Source organism: Convolutriloba macropyga, chromosome 9 (assembly GCF_964194025.1).
Source record: "Convolutriloba macropyga chromosome 9, txConMacr16.3, whole genome shotgun sequence".
In the NCBI taxonomy this organism is placed as follows: Eukaryota; Metazoa; Xenacoelomorpha; order Acoela; family Convolutidae; genus Convolutriloba; species Convolutriloba macropyga.
This window is the reverse complement of record NC_134476.1, coordinates 4420341-4445292: the sequence shown is the minus strand read 5'-3', so window position 1 is coordinate 4445292 and position 24952 is coordinate 4420341. Positions and strand designations below refer to the sequence as shown.

General features: G+C 36.3%; 2 protein-coding genes across 2 annotated transcripts in view; both read left to right on the top strand.

The window, feature by feature from the left end:
- Positions 1-1725, top strand: part of LOC142345571 (uncharacterized) — a 56450-nt gene extending 54725 nt beyond the window's left edge. The window contains exons 21-22 of the mRNA XM_075397674.1: positions 15-450; positions 890-1725. Of these exons, the coding sequence (XP_075253789.1) occupies positions 15-450; positions 890-1610 (1157 nt within the window). The 3' untranslated portion in view covers positions 1611-1725. The remainder of the gene's footprint in view (positions 1-14; positions 451-889) is intronic.
- LOC142345572 (dynein regulatory complex protein 9-like) overlaps positions 1-24952 on the top strand; it is a 216791-nt gene that overhangs the window by 140714 nt on the left and 51125 nt on the right. Inside the window, exons 2-4 of the mRNA XM_075397676.1 lie at positions 7461-7663; positions 11386-11479; positions 19477-19630. Of these exons, the coding sequence (XP_075253791.1) occupies positions 7469-7663; positions 11386-11479; positions 19477-19630 (443 nt within the window). The 5' untranslated portion in view covers positions 7461-7468. The remainder of the gene's footprint in view (positions 1-7460; positions 7664-11385; positions 11480-19476; positions 19631-24952) is intronic.

Below are 24952 nucleotides of genomic sequence, written 5' to 3'. Positions count from 1 at the left end.
TTTGAGTGTTTCAGAAGTCAACCCCGTATTAACTAGTGGTGATATGGACTCTTCCCTGGCGCAGCTATTAGGCAACTCTTCCTATTTCGAAACTAATTTCTCTCCCAACTATCAAGCGCAGGCCTTCAACAAGGAGCGAGGCATTTTTGGAGATGCAGGACCTCATGCTGTTAACGTTGATGGCAATGACGGTGACGTTGATGATCACGATGACGATGATTCGGTGGATGTTTTTGCGGGATTCAAAGCCTCAATTGCGGAAGCGAACAGTCGAGGCAAAACAGAAGATGACAGCAGTTTCTACTCGACATCTGATGAGGACAGTAATGACGAGAACAAGAACAGTTCGGTTGCCGACGAGGGTGTCGAGACTCCAATGGATTCCGAATCGGATGACGGTGATGGTCAGGATATGGAACCTGGATCATCACAGGGAGGAAAAATTTACAGGTAATCTCACTTCGTTCCCTTGCATCCCTCTACCGCCAATTGCAACGCGTACAGCGCAATCGCCTTTAATGTAAAATTGATTTTCATTAGCTTGTGTGTTAAAATTAGGGTAGGTTTCTGAGGTGTTAATAGTTTGTGTGTTCGAAGTGGTGCAAAAAGAATACTACTGTAAGGTACAAAAATGAGAAACAATTAAAAATATTCATAAACTACTTGGGGGGGGGGGGTTCAGGTCAGGTAATTGGTGGGTACCTCTATTTATAGCACTTCTTTAAAATTTCAGTAAAAATCAAAAATTTTTATGAGCTTTAATGTTCATTAACATTGTTAAAATGAACTCTCGCGTACATTGGAATGCAATATCTGTTTTTGAGATCAAATATTAAGATAAAATAGCAGTTAATGAGGGAGCAAATGAACTCATAAACAATTTGTTTAGAACAAATCTTGAAGACAAAGAAAGAGATTTCCACAGTGATTCATCAGCCGAATATTTTGCATCATCGGGCTATCAGCGACTTAAGCACAAAAAGATAAGCAGCTCCGCTAAACAACAATCTTTTGATGGAACCGAGATAAAAATAAACGCCGATCAAGAAAATAATCTCGACATTGATAACGAATCGTCGGCAAGCGACGAAGATCTGGCCCATCAGGCACCTCTGATTACGTCATACTTTGACGACGATGACGCAACATCTCACGGCAGCCAATCAGACGCTGACAGGAAAAACTTTACAGAAACCAATCCGAAGTCTTGTGCGTGGTTAACTGACTATAAAGTGTCAGCTCGGAAACAAAGCGAATCGATGACAAATCCGTTCGAACCTGAAAACTATCGGAATACGGTTGGTGTTCCTGAGGAACACCATTTTGGCGATGAGGTGTTCCGCAATGCGCCCTTTCCCAGAATTGACTGGGATGCGATTCATCAGAAAGTTGAAGATCTGTCGTTGAAACCGACGGCCGACAGACCACTAGTACCTGCTCAGATCTCGAATGACGTTAAAGATACAAATGTATTTGCAAACGCACCCTGGACTTATCGTGTTGTACCGCAAGGTGATTTGTTTGCGGTCGATTTTGAAGGTGAAGCAATATTTGACAACGCCCCTCTGGGTTCTCTGTCGTACATTATACCGCTCAGTTCCAATTTTTAATCAATTTCTCAATTGCCTTGCTTGATTTCTTATCTGTCGCCCTGTAGTTAACATATCTATTATTGAAACTGCTGCTTTGTATCTGAATCTGATATTAATAAATATTAATTTGTCATCTTTTTGATCTAGAGGAGCGAGCGCAGAGCTTTGATAATGAGCCTAGTCTAAATCAAAACTTAAATGCAGTCACAAACTATATTCAGAACAAAGGCGTGACATTGACAGTAGTGTAAGGTTAGGAGTTGAAGCAACTTTACAATTTCTCGAGAGTTTTTGGCGAGGAGGCAAGTTTTATGATTTTGTGCTAAATTGCAACAAATTTTCTCTCTGTGTTCTTTTGACCGTGTTTCTGTTGAGGAAAGTACAATTTGATTAAAATCAGTCGTCCTTTAAGAACATTTTTAAAATTTATGATAAATTAATTGCTCTCGAACGATTTTGAAGCAATTATTGTAAACGTGTGTATCTTTTATGCAAAATTTTTCCTTGACCATTTTTGCGCTTTTGATCTTGAACTTTCTTTGACTTTTTCAGTGACTTTTATCACGCTTCTTTGTTTTTGAGTGATCTAAGTTGATCTCATTCTGGCATGAGGTTTGGATAATGTAAAACCGATTGTAAGCGAAAGAAGCAAAACCATTGTAACGTAGCTAAGATGGTTGACAGGCATTTGGAGGTACGGGGTTCGAACCACTATGAGGTCGGAGATTGTTTGCACCCATAAAATATTTTTAGGCTGCAACCCCTCTAAACTAAGTTGCCCTGCCTGTCCTTTGAAAGCAATTTATCAGACGTTGGTCGATTTTTTTTTGTTTATTGCTCTCAGGTAAGGTTTGTTGCAATTCCGGTGGTCTTTCTTATGCAATTTGTCGAATGACTGATTTGAATTTTCGATTAGCCGTTTGTATCTTTGCTTTGTTATGCGTTATTGAAATTGCTATTTGTAGAATTCTACGCAGCTTAACTGAATTGTTAAAAGTTGCGTAAAATAGGTAATTAATTGCTCCCAAACAAAATTTGTAGCAATTATATTAGTCCTCTCGGTCCTTTTTTATGTGATTTTTCGCTTGACCGATTTTTTTGTCTAACACTTTTGACTTTTCGTCCTCAAAAAAGGGAGAAATAGGTAGCGTCCACCGGGCATTAAGTGCTCGTAGAGATTTTTAGCTCCGTTTCAGCTCAAACTGTTTTGGAGACATATACTTATGGTGTGAAGACCCCTCACTGTTGAGCCCCCCCCCCGCGCTGTTACCCCCAACCCACTGTTGCCCGACCCCCATCTGCCCTCAGCTCTTTGAAAATTTCCATGGAAAATTTTTGATTTTCATGTGCCCTAGGTGTTAAGGAACCTACTGTATGTTTTAATAATAGGTTACTTCATAGTTTAGTGGTAATGAAATGGTTTCAACATTTTCTCATCACAAATTTTTAGCTTTTTTTTTGACAAAACGTGGAATTTTTTTCAAATTTTATTTGTCAAAAAATGCTAAAATTCGTGATGTTAAGATGTTGAAATCATTCCATTACCACTAGAAACTATGCGGTAACCTATTATTAAAACCTACAGTAGGTTCCTTGACACCTAGGGCAGATAAAAAACATTTTCCATTTTTCTTTTTTCAGGTTTTTCCTGACCCAGGGCCAGAAAACATCCTAAGGGGTTCGATAATAAGTTACTGATAAATTTTTTGGACATTTTATGTCCAAAATTTTAGCAATTTTTTTTTATAAAATTTGATTTTTTCACGTTTTCGAAAAATTTTAGGTTTTTGGGTTTTTCATCCTCAAGAGCCAATGAACCTCCTCTAGGATTTGAAAATATGTCACTGTATAGATGTCACTGAAAATATGTCACTACTTTAGATGTAATGGAATGTCTTGCAAGCTTTTAACAACAAGGATTTTAGCATTTTTTATGACAATTTTTGCCATTTTTTTCAATTTTTTGACATCTATAGTCATTATTCAGGGCCTCAAGTGTCAGAAAACCACCGTTGTGGTTTGATTATAAATTTCTGGAAAACTGTTGTTCGTCTTGGCTTAATTTTTATTTCTAATATCATAAGTTCTAGCAATTTTTTTTTTATAAAACTTGCAGTTTTTAAGTTTTTTATTTTTTTTTGTCATTTTTTTGGTTTTACTAGCCTCAAAAGCCACGGAACGTCTTCTAGGTTTTGATAATATGTTACTGCATAGTTTATCGATGTAATGGAATGTTAATATCAGGAATTGATGTAACGAATACATGATTTTATTATCACGAATTTAAACAATTTTTTAAAATATTTGCATCTTTTTCATGTTCTTGATTTTTTACTGCACCAGGAGCCCTGGGATCTCCTCCAAGTTCTGATAGTGAAATGCTGCATAGTTTCTAGAGTTAATGGGATGGTAATCATTATTTTTTATGACTCCAGTTTTAGTTATTTTTGGTTAAAATTTAAAATTTTCAAATTTTTTGATCATGTTCCAAGTGTATGGATCTTTATGAGCCATTGAAATTGTTTCAGGCTTGAAACAATGATACTGGATGGTCTCTTGATGCAATTAGTTGTTTCTTAAGATATTGTTATTTTGAATATTAGCAAGATTTTGTTAAAATTTGTAATTGTTCCAAAAAAATTTGTAAATAAAGTAAAATAAAATAAATAAAATAGTTTCCAAAATTTTTCAATTTTTGTCCTTTTCTGAGTTTAACGACCTTACTGGCCAAAAAAAATTTTAAATCTCTGAGATGGGTTACTTGACAGAACTTTCGAGACAAAAATGGTTTTAAACTTTTTAATTGCGAGGTTGAAAACTAAAAAAAATTTTGCCTTTTTCAGCTTTTTTCGATATGATTCATTTACTGACAAGGCTAGAAAAGTAAAAGTTTGATAGTCGAATTCCATCGTGGAAAATATTCTTAGCTCGCTTTCTTTCTCTGTTGGTTAGGGTTTCTTTCCTTCTCTTTCTCGTTCCGTTTTGTCTCTCACTCTCTCTCTCTCTCTCTCCCTCTCTCTCTCTCTCTCTCTCTCTCTCTCTCTCTCTCTCTCTCTCTCTCTCTCTCTCTCTCTCTCTCTCTCTCTCTCTCTCTCTCTTTGTTGATGCCGCACTTCAGCTGCTGTTACGTGGCGTAATGGTTAGCCTCCTCAAGTCGCAGCAAGCCATTGCTCGCCGGTCGTTTAAGAGCATTTCACCCGACGTTAGTCGGTTATGTTTGTTTGCGAGGCGGTTTGCTACTAAAAATCAAAAAGTGCGCGAAGTTTGGGCACATTTGTCAATTAAATCTAAATGGTCAACAATAAGCCTCCCTAGCTTAAGCCAGACCCCACAGCTGTACCCTACTTATCGTTTTGAGGGCAATTTGGCTGACAGTAGTCGGTTGTTTTCAATTTGAATCATTGTATTAATCTACAGCCAGCTCTTTCAAATTGATAGAATGTGAAGTTGTAGCACGCTACCCAGTAGAGCAATATGGCCCTCACACTCTCGAATTTGGTATAATTAAACCCCTGCCTGTCAATATTCTCGTTATACGACATTTTTGATGATTGTTTTTTATCAGCGTAAGCTACTTGAATCGCCATTTTTAGGCGCTGAGTTTTTGCTTGTTTCCATTTAAATCTTTCCCGTTTTCTCTATTTTGAATGGAGTTTTGAATTTGGTGATTAGAGTCATAGTTAAGTATAACAATTGGCATTGGAACTAAGTTTTTTTTAAAAAAAAAACGGCTTTAAGAGTTTTGTGGCTGTTATTGATTGATCTCAAATGGAAGCAATTATCGTAAGCGCGTGTATTTTTACACAGATTGTTTGCTTGACCGTTTTTGGGCTTTCTTCTAGAATAGTCTCAGTTCAGAATAATAAATGAACTCGATTAAACCCCCCCCCCCCCCCCCCCCGACAAGCACCACTGATGGTCGTCTGAGGTCAATTCATCCGTCATTTGTAGGTTTTGAGTTTTGTTTCCTTTTTAATAGCCGCCGTCAGCCTCTCAACTATTAGGGCTCTCTCCTTCTACAATTTAAAGAATCTGAATTGTATTGGGGCGCTGTCTTGTTTAACAATTCAAAGAATTTGAATTGTAATGAGGCGCTGTCTTTTGATTGAAGATCTGTTGAAACATTTTCGTGATTTTTGAAGTCAAATTGGAGTAGTGATTTTGGTCACGCTGAAACAGGAAATGGAGCGAAAAAGTGAGTGGTTTTGTGGAGTGAAATCTTTTCACTTCACTCTAATTTTGCAGTAGAGTGAGAAAACTATGTTTCAACAAAAATTCGCTTTCTCGCTACTATTTTTTGTTCACATGCGGCATTTTCACTTTGATTTTTACCGTTTTTTCAATTTTTTGAATCGGATTTCTTCTAAATGGTTTCCCCAATCTATTCATAGTTCATTCTAGGCCGAGTTCTTTGTTTGAACCAAATTTCTTTCTCGCTGGCGGGTTTTTTTTTGTTTATATGCGGCATTTTATAAGTTTTTTGATCTGATTTTTTCTAGAAATGGTTTTCCCAATTCACCAATAGTCCGTTCTAGGTCTAGTTTTTTGTTTAGTTAATGAAAATTCTTTGAATTGTATGTCAGGATATGTCCTGCTATGCTTTTTTCATTCTCTTTACCTTTTGATCATGTTTTTTGTTTACACAAATCACGATTTTTACGACTTGACTTACCCCACTGACTGTTTCAACAGAATGGATTTTAAATTCTTTCACTCCTTGAATTACTAATACTACTACTGGAAGAAAAACCGAAGAAAATTTGGTCGATTTCTATCTCTTCTTTTTTTCGTTTTCTGTTTCAATCCCGATGTGCATCAAGCGCGTCAATTGCGGATATTATAGGGGTGCCTAAACCATGCTGGTCATTATTTTAAAGTTTTTCGAGCCTCAGGGGCGAACGAACCTCCTCTAGTCTAATAGTAGGTTGCGGCATAGTTCCTAGTGGCAATGGAATGGTTTCAACAATTTAATGTCACGAATTTTAGCGATTTTTTTAAAACTTGCAATTTTGTTACAGGTTGAAATTTTTTTGTCACTTTTTTTGAGCTTTTCAAGCCTCAGGGGTCAGGGAGCCTCCTCTAGGGTTTGATAATAGTTAACTGCATAGTTGCTATTGGCAATCGAATGGTTTTCAAGTTTATAATGTGCAATTTTTGTTTTAAAAATTGAATTTTTTTTTTCATTCAGTAAGTTTAAAATTATCTTCATTTTTTAAATCATTTTCTGAGTTTATCGATCTTCAAGGCTCAATTTAACTTTTTTAAATGTCTCGCAGATGGTTAATTGGAAACATACGACAGCAAGAAAAAAATGGATTCGAACATATTAATATTGTGTGATCTGGGAACATTTAAAAAATTTTGCGATTTTGAAGTGTTTCGCATACTTCTCGAGTTTTTCTATCTTTAGTGGCTAATTAAACCCCTTCGAAGCTTTTGCGAGGGTAAATAGGTATTTTTTATAGGTATACATAGGTATACATTTTGACATTGAGGATAAAAGTTTCAAGAGTTATAGCATTGATTGTTTTTGTTTAGTTTGTTTGATTGTTGTAGTTTGGGAGTGTTTGCATTTTCGGCTGCCATTGTTCAATTAATCTGCTGTCAGATGCGGTAGTTCTGAGTTTTTTATTCAATTCATTCAAAACTCATTCATTCAAACTGAATGTTTCAACTGAATGGTTTTCAAATTCTTTCACGCATTGAATTGCACAAGATAGTGAATACAGTCAAGGTCAAAGGATCAAAATCAAAAGGAACGGGATGAAACGATAAAGGCCGGTCATTAAGTCAGGGCATTAGGTTATCAATGTTCAATAGAGCCCAATGTGCGATTTGCCTGTTTCATTCGGCACCATTTAATTTTAGATGTAGATATGGAACAAAGTTCAATTTTGGATTCTCATGATGTTTCGGCAACCTCTGGAATGGTGACTGGTGCAGAGTCCCTTCAATTGACAGCCTCTGAGAGGATCTGTCTGGCAGCTGTTCTGGAGGACTCAGTTGACCAGCTGGCTATTTTGGGGAGGATTATGCCCACTTCACTCACTGGACAAGCGGGAGCTCCGAAGGTTGCTGTCATGAACAGAGTCCTGAAACATTGAATTTCTTTATTATGACCAAAAGTTTAATATTGAGTTCAAATGTTTTATAATATTAGAAACAAATACTTACAGGCCAATTAATACGAATTAAAGCGCAAATCAAATCAGAAGGTGGAAAAAGTTGTTTTGCTTTTTTTAAAATTTTTTCTGCAACTTTTAAATCTGCTCGCTTTTAATAGCCGCGAAGAGATAGCTGAGGCTATTATTGGACTTCTAAATAAGTATTTTTAATTTATTTGTTTGATTGTTTTAGTTTCTCAATTTTTTTTGGATGATTTTGTTTGTTTTGGCTGGCATTTTTCAACTGATCTGCTGGCCAGGTAGAGTACTTCCAAGTTTTTCATTCAATTCTTTGAATTGTATTTCAGGACTTGTCCTGCTATGTTTTTTTTATTTCGTCGTCACGATTTTTGTTACGACCATATGACGTCACAACCACTTCAAATCTGCTTTTTGTTTATTATAGCTGCGAAGCTGTAAGCTGAGCGGAGCTGTATTGCGGTGCTCTTGCTCTTGGTTTTTACAATTCAAAGAATTTGAATTGTATTGGGGCGCTGTGTCTTTTTTTAAGACGTGTTTTTCAATGACTTTTCAATGTCTTTTTTCAATGACTTTGATCTTTCAAAACGGGATAGACAGGTAAAGCCCAGCGGACGTTAAGTTTCATTAGAGGCCCAAAGTGGACGTTAGTAGTCCTTCAAGTGCTTAGAGTGTTGCAGCTGCTTGGATGGCCTCCATTCAAGGTTAAAAGGTCATTTTTAGGAGTTTTTGGGCTCAAAATGGTGCAATTTTTCATGTTTTTCGTGATTTTTTTAAGTTTTTTGCTTGATTATTCTTAGGTTGAAGTTTTTAAAAGTTGATGAAGGCCTTTTGCGAGACAAAAGTACTTGTTATGACCACTTTATGGGCTATATGCTTTGGTACTACAAACACAAACACAAAAAATGATATCATTTTTTGCCATTTTTGCGTTTTTCTAGCTTCAGGGGGCAGGGAATCTCCTTTAAGGTTTGATAATAGGGCATTGTATAGTTTCTAGTAATAATGGAGTGGTTTTCAACATTCTAATGTTTCGAATTTTAGCATTTTTTTGGATAAAATCTGCAATTTGAGGTTTCCTAAAGTTTTGTCAATTTTTGGTTTTTGTCCATTCTCAAGTGCCAGGAAACCTATTCCACGGTCTGCAGAAAATTACTGCATAATGTGAGTTTCAATGGATTTGTTTTCGACAATTTAACTTTTCGAATTCTGAAAATTTTCTGATAAAATTTGCAAGTTTTTTAAGTTTTTTTTTCAGAACATTTGTCTTTTATTCAATTTTTCTTACCTGAGTAGCCAGATAACCTCATACAGGGTTTGATAGTTTGTATTTAAATAGTTGCTAGGGGTAATTGGATAGTTTTCAACATTCTAATAGAACGAATTTCTGTTTTTTGAAGTTTGAAATTTTCATAAAAAATTATTGCCTATCGATCTTTGAACCAATTAATTTTTTAAGGATTAGAATTGGTTTGCTGGATAGCCTCTAGAGACACTACAATCATTTCTTAAGAAATGACTTTAAAGCTTAAGTTTAATTTGAATTTGTTTAAGGTCAAAGGAACTCATATGTGCAGTAAAGGTCCCTAATAAAAGGCTTCTGTGGGATGAATTTTAGCAAGCTTTATTAATTTATCGCTGAATGTTTTTTACCTAGCTTTTTGAGCGGCGTCGAATTTTTTTCAATTTAGTTCTGTCTCTGTTTCTATCTCTATTATACGACATGCAGGTCTATTCTTTCGCAGCTATTCCGGCAATCTGTCCGCCAAGTTTTGTTCATGCAATTTCAACTGAATTGCGTGCGTGACGTCATTTTTTGCTCTTAGTGGAGCGAGTTTTTTTGTTCACACGCGTGAATTTCTGGTCATACTTGACTTAACTCACTCTCATTTATTTACTTTAATTCAAAGAGATAAGGCCAGGGGAATGTGGCACTCTAATGGGGTCAAATGAGTGCTTGTCACTCTAATTGAAGGTCATTTAAGAGCAGCTAATAGAACCAGCAGTAATGAAAAGAATAAGTTTCTTTTTTGGTCTGTCTTTTTTACCTTCTTTTTGAGACTACAGATCTATGAAGCTATTGCGGCTGTTTTCTGGCAATTTGCCAGCTATGTTATGAATTTTTTTGTCTTAACAAGTTTCATTTTTGAATAATATTTTCAGAGCTGAGGTCTAATGTTTTATGGTCGAAATTGCCGTTGTTCAGAATTGAAACAACTGATCTAAAGTTGCGGGCTGATTGCTGATTTATTGCTCTCGAACGAAATTTCAGGCACTTATTGTAAACGTGTTGGTCTTTTTTATGCAAATTTTTTGCTTGACGGTATTTGCGTTCTTGTTCAAGAACGTTCTTTGACTTCTTGAGTGACTTTTTCACACTTCAGTTCCTCATTTTTGAGCGATCTAAGTTGCTCTCGTTTTGAAATCAAATTCGTTGGTGAAAGGACTCAAGCTGTCGGAAGGCAAACTGAAGCCAACCTGGTATAGTATAAAATAAATTTCTATAGTCCGGAGGGCATTAAGTGGCTGCGCAGATCTCTTAGAGCCTTATGCCGGACTAGTTTCTAAGTATGGGATTCGCCGAAACTGTTCTAAGGAGACAATTTCATGGTGTGAAGGGCGGTTCTTAAGAGTTTGACGCCCCGACGCTCTCATCCACCCTCCTGCAGCTCACTTTACCTGTAATCTCGCAAGCTCGAACCCAGAGTAATCGCCCAATATTAGACGGTCATGTTTCACAATTTTGGATGTTCGTCTGCGTATTTGGAGCTTAAAAGAAAATGTGACTATTGTGTGGCTAAGAAACTTTGTGTAATCAACACAATAGACGTCATAAGAAAAAGGTCCGCTGAGAACAGCCCGTCCCGTTGTAGGTCTAATTCATTTCTGCTTCGATTACGAAGAAACCGCACTTATTTTTTCTAGGGAGTTTGTGTAATCGTAACGATAACAATGACAAAACTCCTAGAACCTTTCGAATTGAAAATCTTCGAGATTCGCTTGCCAAAGATTAGCTAATAGAGCTCTTAGTTGGCGAACTTTTTTATTTGCGTATTTCCGTTATTAATAGCTGTCGAATGAAATTTGAGGCAATTACTGTAAACGTGTGTGTGTCTTTTTTATGCAAATTTTTGCTTGACCGTTTTCGCGAATTTGTTCTAGAACATTCTTTGATGTCTCAAATGAGTTCCAAGCCTCACTTTTCTAGTTTTGAGTCATCTCAATTGATCTCATTGTTTTATGCTAACATAAAAGCGATTGAGTGAGGTTGAGGTTCAAAGCCGTTGTGGCTTAGTTTATACTTTTGGGATTTTCTGGACAACAATAATCGCAGCTTCAATTAGCCTTAAATTGGTTTCTCGCTTTTTTTATATTTAAGATGACTTTTAGATCCGATTTGCAAAGAAAAGTTCATCCTATTAAGTGCTTATTTGTGAAATTATTTGCCCGTTAGGCGCTTTGTTTCAGTTTTGTAATTGACACATTGTTAATCAAGCTGTCGTCGAAAACAGTTTAAAAAATTTTGATTAAAGTAACTCGAGCCAATTGTACTTTTTGCGATATTGTGTTTCATGATAACTGAGACGACATTCTTTCGATGAAACTGTTCTGTTAAATCATTGCTGGTAATGTTCTTTGACTGTTTCCAGATAGTGGAAGACGAGATCACAGAGATAGTGGAGTCACAGAAAAGACTGGAGAACCAGTTCGAAGTTCTCAACATGCAGTTGGCTGAGCTCAGAGGTACGTAAAACAAGAAGACGTTGAATGAAGTTTGTCCGAGTTTAAGAGCGGTTTCAGAAAAACCTTTGGAACGAAAACACCACATTTTAGAATGAGTGAAAATGTAAAAAAAATCCCTCAATTGAATGATTCATAGCTGCAGTGTCAACTAAATTATCAGAATTAGCTAGCTAAAACCATATTAGCAGCTCGTGGGACTTGATATAAAACTATCACTAGCCACTCGCTACCCTCGAGGCTACACACCACCCCCCCCCCCCCCCCACCCTCCCCTCCCTCGCATTTTTCGATTTCCAGTAATTGTGCTTGCTTATGTTAGTTTTATTCTGAGGAAATTGATTTTACTTATAAGTGCTTGCTAAATTATTTGGTATGACCTTTTGTTTAGCAAGTTTTGGCAACTTTCACACAGATCAATACATAAGACAGTTATTAAATCATTTTGTCGAAAAAGCCCTCTACACTGCCGCTTGAAAAATTAAAGAAGGTTAATGCAAGAGTTTTCTTGTTTGCAGAATTTCTAGAAGGATCCAGAATAAGCTTTTTTAGGTTTTTAGGCAAAACTAATTTTCTTAGCAGAATTTCTAAAATCAATTCCGCAAAATTAATTTTCTTAACTAGTTCTAGGTTTTTGTATTTTTAAGGTTTTTCCACATTAAGTGGGCATTAATTTAGTTTTTCAATCAGTTCAGTGACGACTAAAAAATTATTCTTGTTCGAACCCGGATGTTAAAAAATGCTTCTTTGAGATTTTTTCACTTCGGTGACTTGTCATAATTGGTTTATTCTCACATTCCTTCAAAATAGATCTTTGGAGGCATTCGGATGAGTGTTGTCGTGATATGCGAAATGCTCTTTGAAAAAATATAACGTTTTTCAATATTTTCTCCACGGTTGTGGATATTTGTGTTGGACATCTTTGTCATTGGGTGATCGCAGCCCAATCGGTTTGCTTGCATTGAACTTAAAGCATCGCGCTGCAGAATAGTTGAAGACATAATGGTTCAAATATTGGTAGAAAGATCCAATTGTATAAAAGTTATTTTCATTAAGCAAAAGTCAATTTGCTTGGTTTAATTTTACTCGAGTTTGACACGACCATGTTTTAGCATTAAGAATATAAATGTTTTGGACTTTTGTGACAGTACGCGAATTTAGTTCAAGTTTGCTTCAAGTTTGGTATGTCCGTCAATTTTTCAGAATGTCTCTTTTTGGACAAGCGTGGACAACAGTTACAACATACTCGCCCACGCCGTCACTGTTGCCCGTGGTTACTAACCACGATAGTTAACAACTTGTCAATTAGAGCTAAATGAAAGAAAGTCTAATTGATGATTTTTTTCTGAAATGTCCTTCGCAATGCTAATTGTAGATTAAGAAGATAATTAGAAGAATTGCTACTACCAATATCACTGCTCACAAGAATAGTTAAGCCGTATAACCCCCAATCATGGCAAACATACGAAAACCAAAAAGGGGGCTAAAACGGGAAAGACCCAAAATTAATATAGCATTCTTAAGCTGTAACATTATGCTTTTAGAATGTAATATTCTGGACGAGCGATGGGGGCAGTCCGAATATTTTTCTTTGGGACTGTCGGACTTTTTGGCGCACACGCCAAGCGGCAAGCATGTTTTAGCGGTTTCTTGAATATGAGAAGTTTACTTTAAAGGCCACAGGGGCAGTGGGAACAACAGTAGCGTTTGTTGGGTTCTAATTTCCGCTTTTAATGTACTCCGAAGGCTTTTAAGCAGGCACAAGGTGTGAACAAACATAATTATTGGCATTTTTACTAGATGGACAATGAATTCTGCCTCATTTGAAGCAACAATAGTGGCCATTAACTAAGCGGCCCATTTCCGACCACCAGGAAATAAAGAATGTGCATCAATTTTGCAATTCAGTTCTTAAAAATAAACGGGCTATTTTTGTGGTACCCACACAGCACCCTGCATCCTATTTCTGCTTATTATGTAGCATGCACCGCCTTCGCCTCCCCACAGGCCTACTTGATATTTATCCCCTATAGAGATGATATTCCGATTGCATTTTCACCTCACCAAATGTTTGGACGATTTTTAATATGGACGCGTTTCTAATTCAAAGCGTACAGATTCACGATCGGTTTACTAACGAGTCGGCCTAATGATATGCAATATATTTGATTTTTTGGTGTTTGTTGTTTGTGTGTTTTGTAGTCACCTCACTCACTTAATTCCTTCAAAATGTATGCCCACGTTTTATCCCATTTTCAAATCCCGGGTATTCCGCACGCCCCAGCCCCCTCACCATCTCCACCCTCCAGTACCAGTCATCCTACCTTGATGAGTTTGTTCACGCAGGTTTGTATATGCGTGCATCCACGTTTCCCCCATGCGGAATGTTGCATTAAATTAATAGACCGCAAATCTAAAGGCACTTCAAACGGCTTTTGGGCCATTATAATCTGTGTGGATTACTGGAGCGATAAGCGAAACCCTTTTTTGTTTTGCAGTCTTTGAAATTGTATAAAAAGTGGGTTGTTTAATGTTACGGATGCGTGGGAATGGGTTGATGTTAAAGGCTAGGTAGCAAAAGTAATCAGCCTAATGAGGTACCATTTTGTTGCAGTTTTTCTAGTCACTAATGCGTGTATTTGTTAGAACTCTCGACCATAGAATTGAGATATAGATTACGATCTCTTGTACTGAACTTCAGGGCTTGTGAGAATGCGACCGTGTTTGAAACTCTGTTTAAAATTCTTGTTCCGTAAAACTGACTCTGATTGAAGATAACGACGTAATGCTTCATTTTTTTCAACGTTCTTGAAAAGAGACATCACTCGAAAGGTTCCGACCTGTTTGAATGTCTATCAAGCGCTGATTGTACCAATGTACCGTACTTTTTATTCAGCGTTTGGAAATTCAAATCTAAGCTAATCTAAGGAACTTGAATGTTTTAAAGGTCAATGTAATGGCATCTACAGGTCCGGACGTGACCTGTAGTTGGTCCATTAAATGCCGTTGTGAGTTTTGCCGTTCTTAAATTTTTGTAATTAATTTTTTTCCCCTAGTTGTAATAGCTATAGATAAATTTTCTTGGTTGTACCATATGCATAGATCTTTCTGATGCGTTGTATTAAAATCCATAAACTGGTCAATTGAAGTCTTTTACTACTACTACTACTACTAAATTAACTTTGATGAATGACTTGTATGAGTTTGAAGTTGTGTGCTGGCTTGAAGAGATTTATAACCGAATTGCATCTGCAGGTTCTCCCCTCTTCTGGAAATATTTGCGACGAATTTAGAACATTCGTATCATAGGTTTAAGGCTTCCCCTGAAAGAATCTCAAAGCAACATAGCGACAAATTGAAGACTTGGTTTTACCAGAAACCCAATGTATTGAACTGTTTTTTTAGGAGTCTCTTATGAGCTCTAATACCATAATTGTAAACCCCTTAGTGACATTAACCCCCCCCCCCCCGGCTTAAGTAAGGCACTGTCGCTTGACTTCCCACCTGTCGCTTGAGAGCAGCAGTTTATTGCTTTTCTTTTCAAAAGTGCAATAGGTAATGCATACATAATTTATCGATCACATAAGTTTATGTCCGGTATTGTTTGTGTTTCCAGGAAAAATCATAAATACTGGCAGAACACGGTTTTTAGGAACCGCAGTTATTATATAAGAATGGCGGAGTTTTCGTAGTATAATCAGCATAACACCTGTTGTAATCGTAACAGGATTTGATAAAAAAACATTACCATACAGTTGTTATCGCCATCGGTAGTTATTCAATAATTTCTTAATTGCTATGGAAGGCGTGTGACAATATTCTACAATTCCCTAAAGTAGAAAAAGAATTTCAGTTGCATTTTCTGAATACATTCAGGGGTCTATACCATTATAGCCCCCCAAGAATAATGGGGGCTATAATTTCAGGTGGGGTGGGGGGGGGGGGGGGTTCTTAAATGGGAAATACGTTCAGTGCTGTATTTTGATTTTTACTCTTGATTGCAAAGTTTGATTTTAAAGAAAACATCGACATACATTCAATCGCCGAGATTTCTAGCTCTTGTTGCTCTTGCAGTTATTAAATTGATGTTCGTTTCGCGTGAACTTTAAGAGTTAATTCAAATTGACAGTATTAGCAGGTATGGCCATGCTTTTAACGCTTTCAATTTGACTTCAATTGTAAATTTTCGGGGTCAGTGAAGTGTGCAGAAGGCTGCCTTGAAATTGCTACTGATAGAGATTGCTGTGCAATGACATTTGAAAACAATATCTTAAAAATGGTCTCTATTGAAATAATAAAATAGGGACACTAGATATTCTTTGAAATTGAGCTTTTCGGTCTAGTGATCTTGCTTCCATTTTGATTGCATGCTTTACTGAATTCGTGGATATTCTTCACTTCACGCCTAAAAGGTGCAGTTTTAGACGCGACATGGTTGCAGATAGTGAACCCGTACGAACTGTATAGAGGCGCCGTTTTATGGTGGTTTTTTAGGGAGCAGACATGATTTAACATAAGAGGATTTGAAAGGCTAGATCGGAGACGGGATGAATAAAAATAGACAATAGCCACAATAATAATTCATAGTAATTCCTCTATTTGCCGTTTATTTTTACAAACAGGGAAGTAAAATGAGGAAGGAATTAAATCTTAATGATTACTTCATTTCACAAGAGTAATTTTCCTTTTCTCTAGCAACAGTCTACCACGGGTACGCTACGCGAGCCTTTCTAATCAGTCGGAAATGTCAGAAATTATTAAAGAAATTAAAGCCAAGGAAGGTTAATTTAAAGGTGTTTCAAACAAATAATTTTGTTCGTATTAAAGACAAAATTTAAATGGGTTTTCTAAATGTCATTTATGATTGGACTTGTTGCAAGTATACTAGATCAATTATAATTTTGCAAGCGCAGTTAGCTATCCTTGCTTCAAAGAGCCGGTTTCACTAAGAACACAGGTTTCATAAAGGAAGATTTGTTTGATGTGCAAGACAGACTTCGCAAAACATGAAGAAAGGAAAGACAAACAAATGAAAGCAAGATTTAATTCGGTTGTTGTGAAAATTGTCGACAAAAACGCGATACAGATAGCGAGATCACCAGTTTGTTCTTTTTCAATCCGCCTCGAATATCAATTAACCGTTTTTTTTAACAAACCGAAAAGGTCACTAAATTAAATCGATTCAATTTAGTCTATTTTCTATATACTTCAAAACTTAAGGACAGTCAAAGCAAAATTGATACAAATACAGATATTAATTGCTCATGAACGAAGTTCATAGCAATTATTGTAAAGTTGTGTATCTTTTTTAATGCAAAATTTTCGCTTGACAATTTTGACTTTTCGGGTGACTTTTACGCCCTTTTTGCGCTTCGCGTGATCTGAAATTCTCTCTCAATCACAATTTCAAGCAGCTGAATTCAATTGGCGGCAATTTAATACTGAAAGTCAAATGAAAAGTGCGCCGAAACTGGTGCCATTTTTAACTTTAAATCTTAACAGTAGTATATATTAACCTCTAAAATGGTTATCTGAAGCTCACTATTGAACTTCTTAGTACCATTTAAGCTCCCCCCCCCCCCCCCCCGACTGAAGCAGGCTGCAATTGATTAGAGCTCCCACTAGTCGTTCGAGAGCAATTCTTCCGACGTTTAGTCGGTTATGTTTAAAAAATTAGGAATGGTGTCCGTAAAATATGTAAAAGCGTAGAGTTTTTCATGGTACTTAAAATGGTTTTGTTTGCTGTCATTTGATTCAAGTTTTTTGTTGCAACGAGCCTGAGTTTTCTGTTAATTTTTAACCTGTTTTTGGATTTTTTAAAAAGCAATTTGCAGCTATTTAGTGCTGTACCGATGATGTTTATGGAATTTTTTTGGAAATTTTAAAAAGATACGTTTTTGTACATATTTCTCATTTTTGCTAATCAATATGATTTTTCTAAAATTTAAGACTCGTTTAGGAAATTTCATTACATATTTTTTTTCGAGCTCTGGTCAGACTGTGTTTCTTTTTGTAAGGTACCTGAGTTTAATGTGGTATAAGGTGGTCTTTTTCTTTTACTTTTAAGCCTGCTTGCTTTTTTCAAGCGCTAAGAACTTTAATTGAGAAACACGGGTTTTTGAATATTTCTACGACAATAGTCATTGATATTGGCTCTGATTGTCACTGGTATTCCAGCCGTCAAAAATGCTCATTTTTGTGGTGGTTTGAGGGTGAAACGCACGAGAGGAGAGGCGACGAGAATGGTTATTATCTCGATGGGTCAGAAAAAACTTCGAGATCTTAAAACTCCAAAGTAAAAAAAGAAAAATTATTATGTCCATTCCGTTCAAGCCCAATGTCAAAAAGGTGTTTGTGAAACGTCTAGAAAATTTGGACAAAAGTAAATACTTTGTATGAAAAATTTAATTTCGATTATTCATCAAAAATCTGCGAATGGCGCAGAACTAGAAATTCTGCTTTAATTTGAAAAAAAACAGTTATACAAAGCTTTTCTAGAAACTTTATACCTTTTTCAAGCTCACTATTCAATTACGAGATGAAAAGTTTCCTTTACTCTGAAACACTTCTTTTTTGTTCGGATCAACGCAGTTGCTTACTTTTAAATAGAAAAAATGTTGACCAGATTTGCTCAGGCAATTTTTCTGTGAGGGTTAGAATATTCTAAGGGTTAGAAAGAACGCGAGAAGCGATGAAACCAAATTAATCACAAATTCTTCCCGAAAAGAGTATATGAAAGTGCGTTAACCATTTTGAATTTCCGGGGGTTAGGGATGCATCAGTTTTTCTCTTTTTAAGTTGCAGTTGCTGTTATTATTTAGATCTAAAAAAGTTAAAAACCAATTAAAAAGTTCATTTGAGTTTTTTTTGCTCGGTTAAACTATTCATTGTCGTATTCTTGTGTTTGAGCAGTTAACGATAATTTCTAAGATCTTCTAATTAAATTTGAAGAGAAAGAGGGTCCTAACTGTATTTTTTTTTGAAAAATTGCAAAAATTTCAAAAGTAATTGATGGGAGTAATTCTCATGAGTTAACAAGATTTTTTGTTCATTGTTCTCTTCTTCTGAAGTTAGAAGACATTTATGTGATTAATTAACCAGGTTGCTCGCTACCTATCAAAACCAAAGTGTGTTTTTAATAGCCGCACAGCGATAGCTGGGGCTATTATTGGCCTTCTCTTGGTTTTTTTTTTATTTCGTCGTCATGATTTTTGTTACGACCATATGACGTCACAGCCACTTTTTGTTCATTCGTTCATGCAATTTCAACTGAATTGCATGCGTGACGTCATTTTTCGCTCTTAGTGGAGCGAGTTTTTTTGTTCATTCGCGTGATTAAATTTTTGGTCACACTTGACTTACCTCACTCTCAAAAATGACTTCCTCGCTTTGAAATTGACTTTTATTTACTTTAATTCAAAGAGATAAGGTCAAATGGGTGTGTGTCACTCTAAATGAAGGTTATTTGAGATCAGCTAATAGAGGCAGCAATAACTTATACAGATTTTTAATCAAAATATACCAGATCAGCCTTCAATGAAAAGACAAATTTTTTGGTCTGTCTTTTTTACTGTTTTTTTTAGACTGCCGATCTACGAATCTATTGCGGCTATTTTTTGGCAATCTGCCAGCTATGTTAAATTTGGGTGTTTCCTTTGTACGACAAAAATAAAAATACGATTATTTGGTTTCTCCTTGGTTATATCTGAGTTGATTTTGGAAATTGAAAACATTTAAATTTTGGCATTTTTAATTTTTAACTGCTCCTGCTGCGAAGCTGAAAGCTGTTAAAGCTGAAATTTGTAAAACTTAGAAGATCTAACCCAGGAAAAATATTATTCAGAATTTATTTCTCAGGTATAATGCTTGTATTTTGAGTTGATGAAGGTTCTTATCAATAAATAGGAATACACGATTTATTGATTATATTCTAAGTCAACCAACTACAAGTTTCGCTGACGTGTAAATTTACTGAGAGAACGTTAATTGTTTGTTTTCAGCGGCTGGACCCAAATCCCGTGACAAAATGAGCAATGCGCAAAATGACTTGCAGGACATTCTGGACGAGTTGAAGGGAAGTCACGTGGCACTTGCCAAGTCTATGCGACAGTCGCCTCTGACTCCAGAAAGTCTCACCAAGATACAAAATGACAGGTAATAAAATCGGGTTCTGGGTGGAAGGGAAGGGGCAACCGTACACAAGCCTTGAAAATTGGGGAAACTGTTGCAATGAACAGGCCCCATCCCAAAAATATTAATGGCTAGGGCAAAGCAACAGAGTGTTAAAGCAAGCTCGCAAAACAACAATTTTGCGAATTAAATCCGTGAGTCCAAAAATGTTGCCATTTATGTTAAGTAATCAGTGGAAATAAATTTTCGGCCTAGGCGAATTTTTTCTGTGGTTATGCGTCATAATGGATTTAGCTAACTAAATTATACATAGTAAAAAAGACCTTTAATCAGTTTTTGATCTGAATCCTTTTCAATTATCAGCAGATTTCGGGAAAAGATTGCACAAAAACTGTTTTACTCCTTCTGTGAAAAGGTACTCAGATTAGACAGAAAACTGCATCAAAGCAGCAATCAAAGAAAAATGAAAACTTCAGATCTAGTCTGCGGATCTATTTTGTTTCCCCCCAGTGTTTTTGTGCCCCCCCCCCCGTTTATGCCCTCCCCAATTACACTTTATACGTTGCGTTGATATGTAGCGCGTTACTATGTAAAATATAGCTCGTGCGTCTGAGGGTGTAAAAGTTGTATGCCCGCTATACTTGGTATATGGGGGGGGGGGGGGGGTTGAATAGATCCCAAATTTCTTCCAACGGCCGTCTGATATTCTTTTCCAATGAGGAAAAGCAAACTTTAGATCTCATTGTTTGTTAATTAAGCAAAGTGCTATTTTCTTATATCTGACTCGACATCTCAAAAATGGCAATGTAATTTCGAGGACCAGGATTGGCAGATATAAAAGTGTTCCACAAAAACGTTGACGTACTTTGTTGACATCTATGTATTTCAATAGAGCAGCTGCTATTGTAACCCATTTTAAATTATCGGAACATCCCTTGAGGTAGAATGATCTACAAAAAGTCTTATGGATCTTTTGCGTTTGTGAAAGACAGACGTGTCATATTTTTACATAATGATTTACCAGATCATGACACGTGCTCTAATGGGGCAGACACGGAAAAGATCCGGTTTTTTTTATATCAGAAATGAGCACTTAACGATTAGAGAATGTCATTATAGCTTTATCTTTAGGCCGTGATTTATTCATCTAGTTTTAATATCCATTTGCAAGTAGCGCCTTTTTAAATTTCTTATTTAACCGAGAAAGCGTAAAAATCGAGAGAACTAATCTTTTTGTGAACAGTAAAAATTTGAAGACGTCTCTTCAAATTTTCGAGAGAAATCCAGTTGTGCCTCTTTGTATCTAAAAGATATCAATCAACTAGAATTCAGTTTGAAAATTCCAATGCCATAAAGTACCTAACGCCCTTTTTTTTTAGGGTTGGTTGGAACAACAATTTAGCCGGATGAAGAGTACGTCCAACTCTATTTAATTTGCATTTTTGTAACGGCTTTCGATTTGAAGCCATTGAGAAGAAAAATAGTCGGCCGATAAATAAAAACAGATTTCGTGTAAATTCACAAATTTTTATGAAAGCTTAGTTTTTGATTTTGAAAAGGCTTATGAAAAGGCTTATTTTTTGCAGTTTCTATTAATTAGTTTTTAAATGCTCTCAAACGAAGTTTGTTGCAATGATATTAGTCCTGTGGCCTTTTTGCGATTTTTGGCGTGACCATTTTTTTGTCTGACCCTTTTGATCTTTCGCCTTAAAAAACCGGATAAACAGTTAACACCCGGAGGGCATTAAGTTCTCCAAGCCTTTCGGCTGACTAGACTCTGTATGCGATTCACCGAAACGGTTCATAAAGATTGCCCCACCTCGCCCCCAATCCCCGTGCGCATTGTTCCACCCGTAACCCAGCCCGTTCGACCCCCACCCTTTGCGCCCCCACCCCCAAATCTGTAGCTCCAGGCCACTTTAATTGAGCTGAAGCTACTGACGAAGACAACTGCTCGCCAGTCGTTTGAGAGTAATTCCCCCGACTTTAGTCGGTTATTGGAGTGAAACCTATAAACTTGAAACCTTTTCCAGAAATGAGAATTGTGAATCTTCATATCTCAAACGACACGCGGGTTGGGGCCATATTTTCAAGCCAATTAAATTGAGCAGCTGGATAGGTTTTAGCTGTCAGGAGTCATGGGGTATTAGTTCTAGATAGGCAATCAAATAGTTATAATTTTAGAAAATTAAAATTTTGAACAAGGATAAGTTCGAGTTTTCCCTGATGAGCTAGTTCTTGACGCTTGTTCTGAGCTTCCGTAATTTCAAAAAAGTCAAATTTTAGTACCAATTAACTGGCTGGTAATAAAAACCAAACCAACACTGGAAATGGGCTAAATAGTTTTATACTTCATTTACATTAAGGACAGTCATCAATTTTTATATTCAACTTTGACATCGTCTGTCAATTGAGAGCATCTATTCGCATGGGCAATCGGTCCTGATTGTATTTAACTGTAATTCAAAATGTGAGCATGATTATGATGAAATAAATATTGAAGAATTCGTAGCATGTTAAAGAGGTTCTCTTAAAATCATTTGAAGGCTTCTATGAAGCTATATTCAGCACACATTAAAATGTCTACTTTCCTTAATGCCACTGACGTATATCGCTTTTTTATAGACACAATTTAAAAGCAAGAATTCTTTCTCACACTATGTTTTTATAAGCACGTACACCCCCCCCCCCCCCCCCGTTCCTTAATTTCTCCTTTTGATGAAAAAAAACATGATGCATCAGTGCTTCCCCCTTTTCCAACCGCGGCCGTTTTAAGTGACTCTTTTGCTGATGAAGTGAGCAGTAATTAATTGCCAGTTAAGTGACCAAACGTCAGTCAAGTGTCAAAAGTGATGGGATGTTTCTCATCTAGGTTCCATATCAAGTGACTGCTCTATTCCGGTTTAGAAACCTTTAGCTTAAATTTAGGTTCCAATTCAGGAAATAATGGTTAAAACGGGCCTTCAATGGGATAAATTGGGAAACTGTTATCTTTTCAGCAACCCCCCCCCCCCCCAAACTCCATAACTGATATTTTTAACATCTTGCTATTAATATTCATGAATCGTGATTGATAGTCCCGTGCCTTTTTAGACTATTGAAATCATTTTTTTGAAACCATAACCACGTGTAAAATGAAGCTTCACATTCGGTAATGAAACCAAAAATTTTGTTCATGGGGGAATAACCGAACTTAGAATCGCGTTTGGGAGAAAGTGTTGAAAACTTCTTTTAAAAGGACAAATTTTAGGGAATGTGTTTACGTAAATTTTTAGCAATTGTATATCGAGGTAGTTTTTGATATAGTATAAATTGAATATCAGCTAGTATTAAAATCGAGAATTTAATAAAAGAGAACCCGGTGAAACCAGCTACAAGTTCCCTATGAATTTAAAGCTTCGAATCCCCAACCCTATCTGCACTCCTCTATCTACTTCCTTCTCGCTCTGTCAGTTTAGCATAAACTGACCTCCCTAATCAACGGCTATCTAACTGCTCGCCATTTAATTGAGAGTAATTCGAGAGGGAGAAAGACTTTGGTGGGTTACGTTTGTCTCGTTTGTTTAAATAACCATGAATGGTTGATATGCTCGTAGTTTTACTTTTAGTTGTTGCGAGCGGGGAAATTTTAGTTGTTGCCAGGGGGATAGGGTATTAGGTGAAAACTCGCTTAGGCGCAATGAATTTGTGGATTTTGGGCTAAAATTTTGGAACCTAATGTTTGTGGCCGTTAGATGAATACCAATTAAAACGCGGTACTTCAAAATCCGTTTGACACTAAAAAGTTCTCAATTGTCCTTATCAATTGTCTGTACATGATAATAACTTACAAAGACAGGTGTAAAAGATTTGAATAAATTGGAATTTTAGTTTAGTTACCTAAATGATAGGTATTTCAAGTTTCGGTGCATTCTTTATGTCAATATATTCTTCGCATTTTCAGCGCCGTGTAGCTCTACATTTTTTGAATGAAAACCTACATGAATGAAAGCTTTGAATTTTTTGAGTGAAAAGCTTTGAATGAAAAAATCATTTAAAATCATTGACTCAGTTTATTGTTGACACCATTTCTAGGACGCTTGAGTACTTTTCAGCTTCATGTGGTTTTTGAAGTGTTTCAACATTTATTCTCTTAATGTGCACAAAGACCTAATAGTTCCAAAAATAAATAATTGTTTCCCTTATTCAACGGCCAGTATGGATTGTCAGCATTTTTTCGCATTTGCAGTGCTCCATAGCTTTAAATTATTTTGAATAAAGCAAAGAAAATTTTTTATGGTACTCACCATTTTTCTCAAAACCAATTGCCCGGACATTACCGAGAGGTCTTGAAATGTAATATTCCAAAAAACAGTACCTTTTCAGTTCCTCCATGGAGTCCTTTATGTACGCGCGGTTTCTAGGTACGGGGGACAATTTACTGCGTCAAGGAAATTTTGAAAAGTTTAATGTATTTTTTTTATGGTACACAAAACTTTACTTCAGTTTTACCCTATTAGCTCCAATAAATTGTTTTCCCATTCATCAAACGCCTCTTATAAAGCTATGGTGCTGACGGCAGACGATTTATCAGCTACTTCTTGCGCTATGGATTTGATTAGTATATCTGACATGATATGCTCGTGCCTTATCTCATTTTTTGCAAAGAGAATGAAATAAAGGCAGACATTCTGTTTTGCTTCTAGCTGGCAGGCAACTCCTAATTTCACGCGGAGTAATCTTGTGCAGTTTAGTTGGGTTCCCTAAATGTTTGGGAATTTTTTGGGACTTGTAGTAAACAGTTGTTCACCGAATATTGATTGTTCAAATTGGAGAACAGCACTATCAAAAATTTTTCTTACTTAGTTGCCTTTTATAATACCAATAAAGGCAATGCTGTCAACAGCAGCTGTTTTTTGGCTTTCTGGTGATAATGCGTGTCAGTTGAGATCATCTTCAGGAAGTTAATTTTTATCTTACCAATTTATCGTTAATTGTTTCAGGATTTGTATTGACTGCTACTTAGCGCAAGTTTTCTGCTGTTTTTCCTTCTCTGCTGTCGATTTTTATCATGGACCTGAAGCAATGTTATTAGGCAGTCTTTAACGAATTTAAATCTAGCGCATCTAATTTAGATTCATAGTTTTTACAATTTTAGTTTTCTGTGCTTGTTTGTTGCGTAGCGCAAACAATATTCCACCGTTTCTCGATCCCACTGATATTTGGGCAATTTTTCCTTGATGATCAACTGCTCTCAAGCAAATTTTGTTTATGGGTTTTCTTAATAATAGTTCTTAGTCCGAGCGTTTTTTGTCTTCATAAAATTAAAATGATTTTCTAATTTAGATCTAATTTTTATCTATTTTG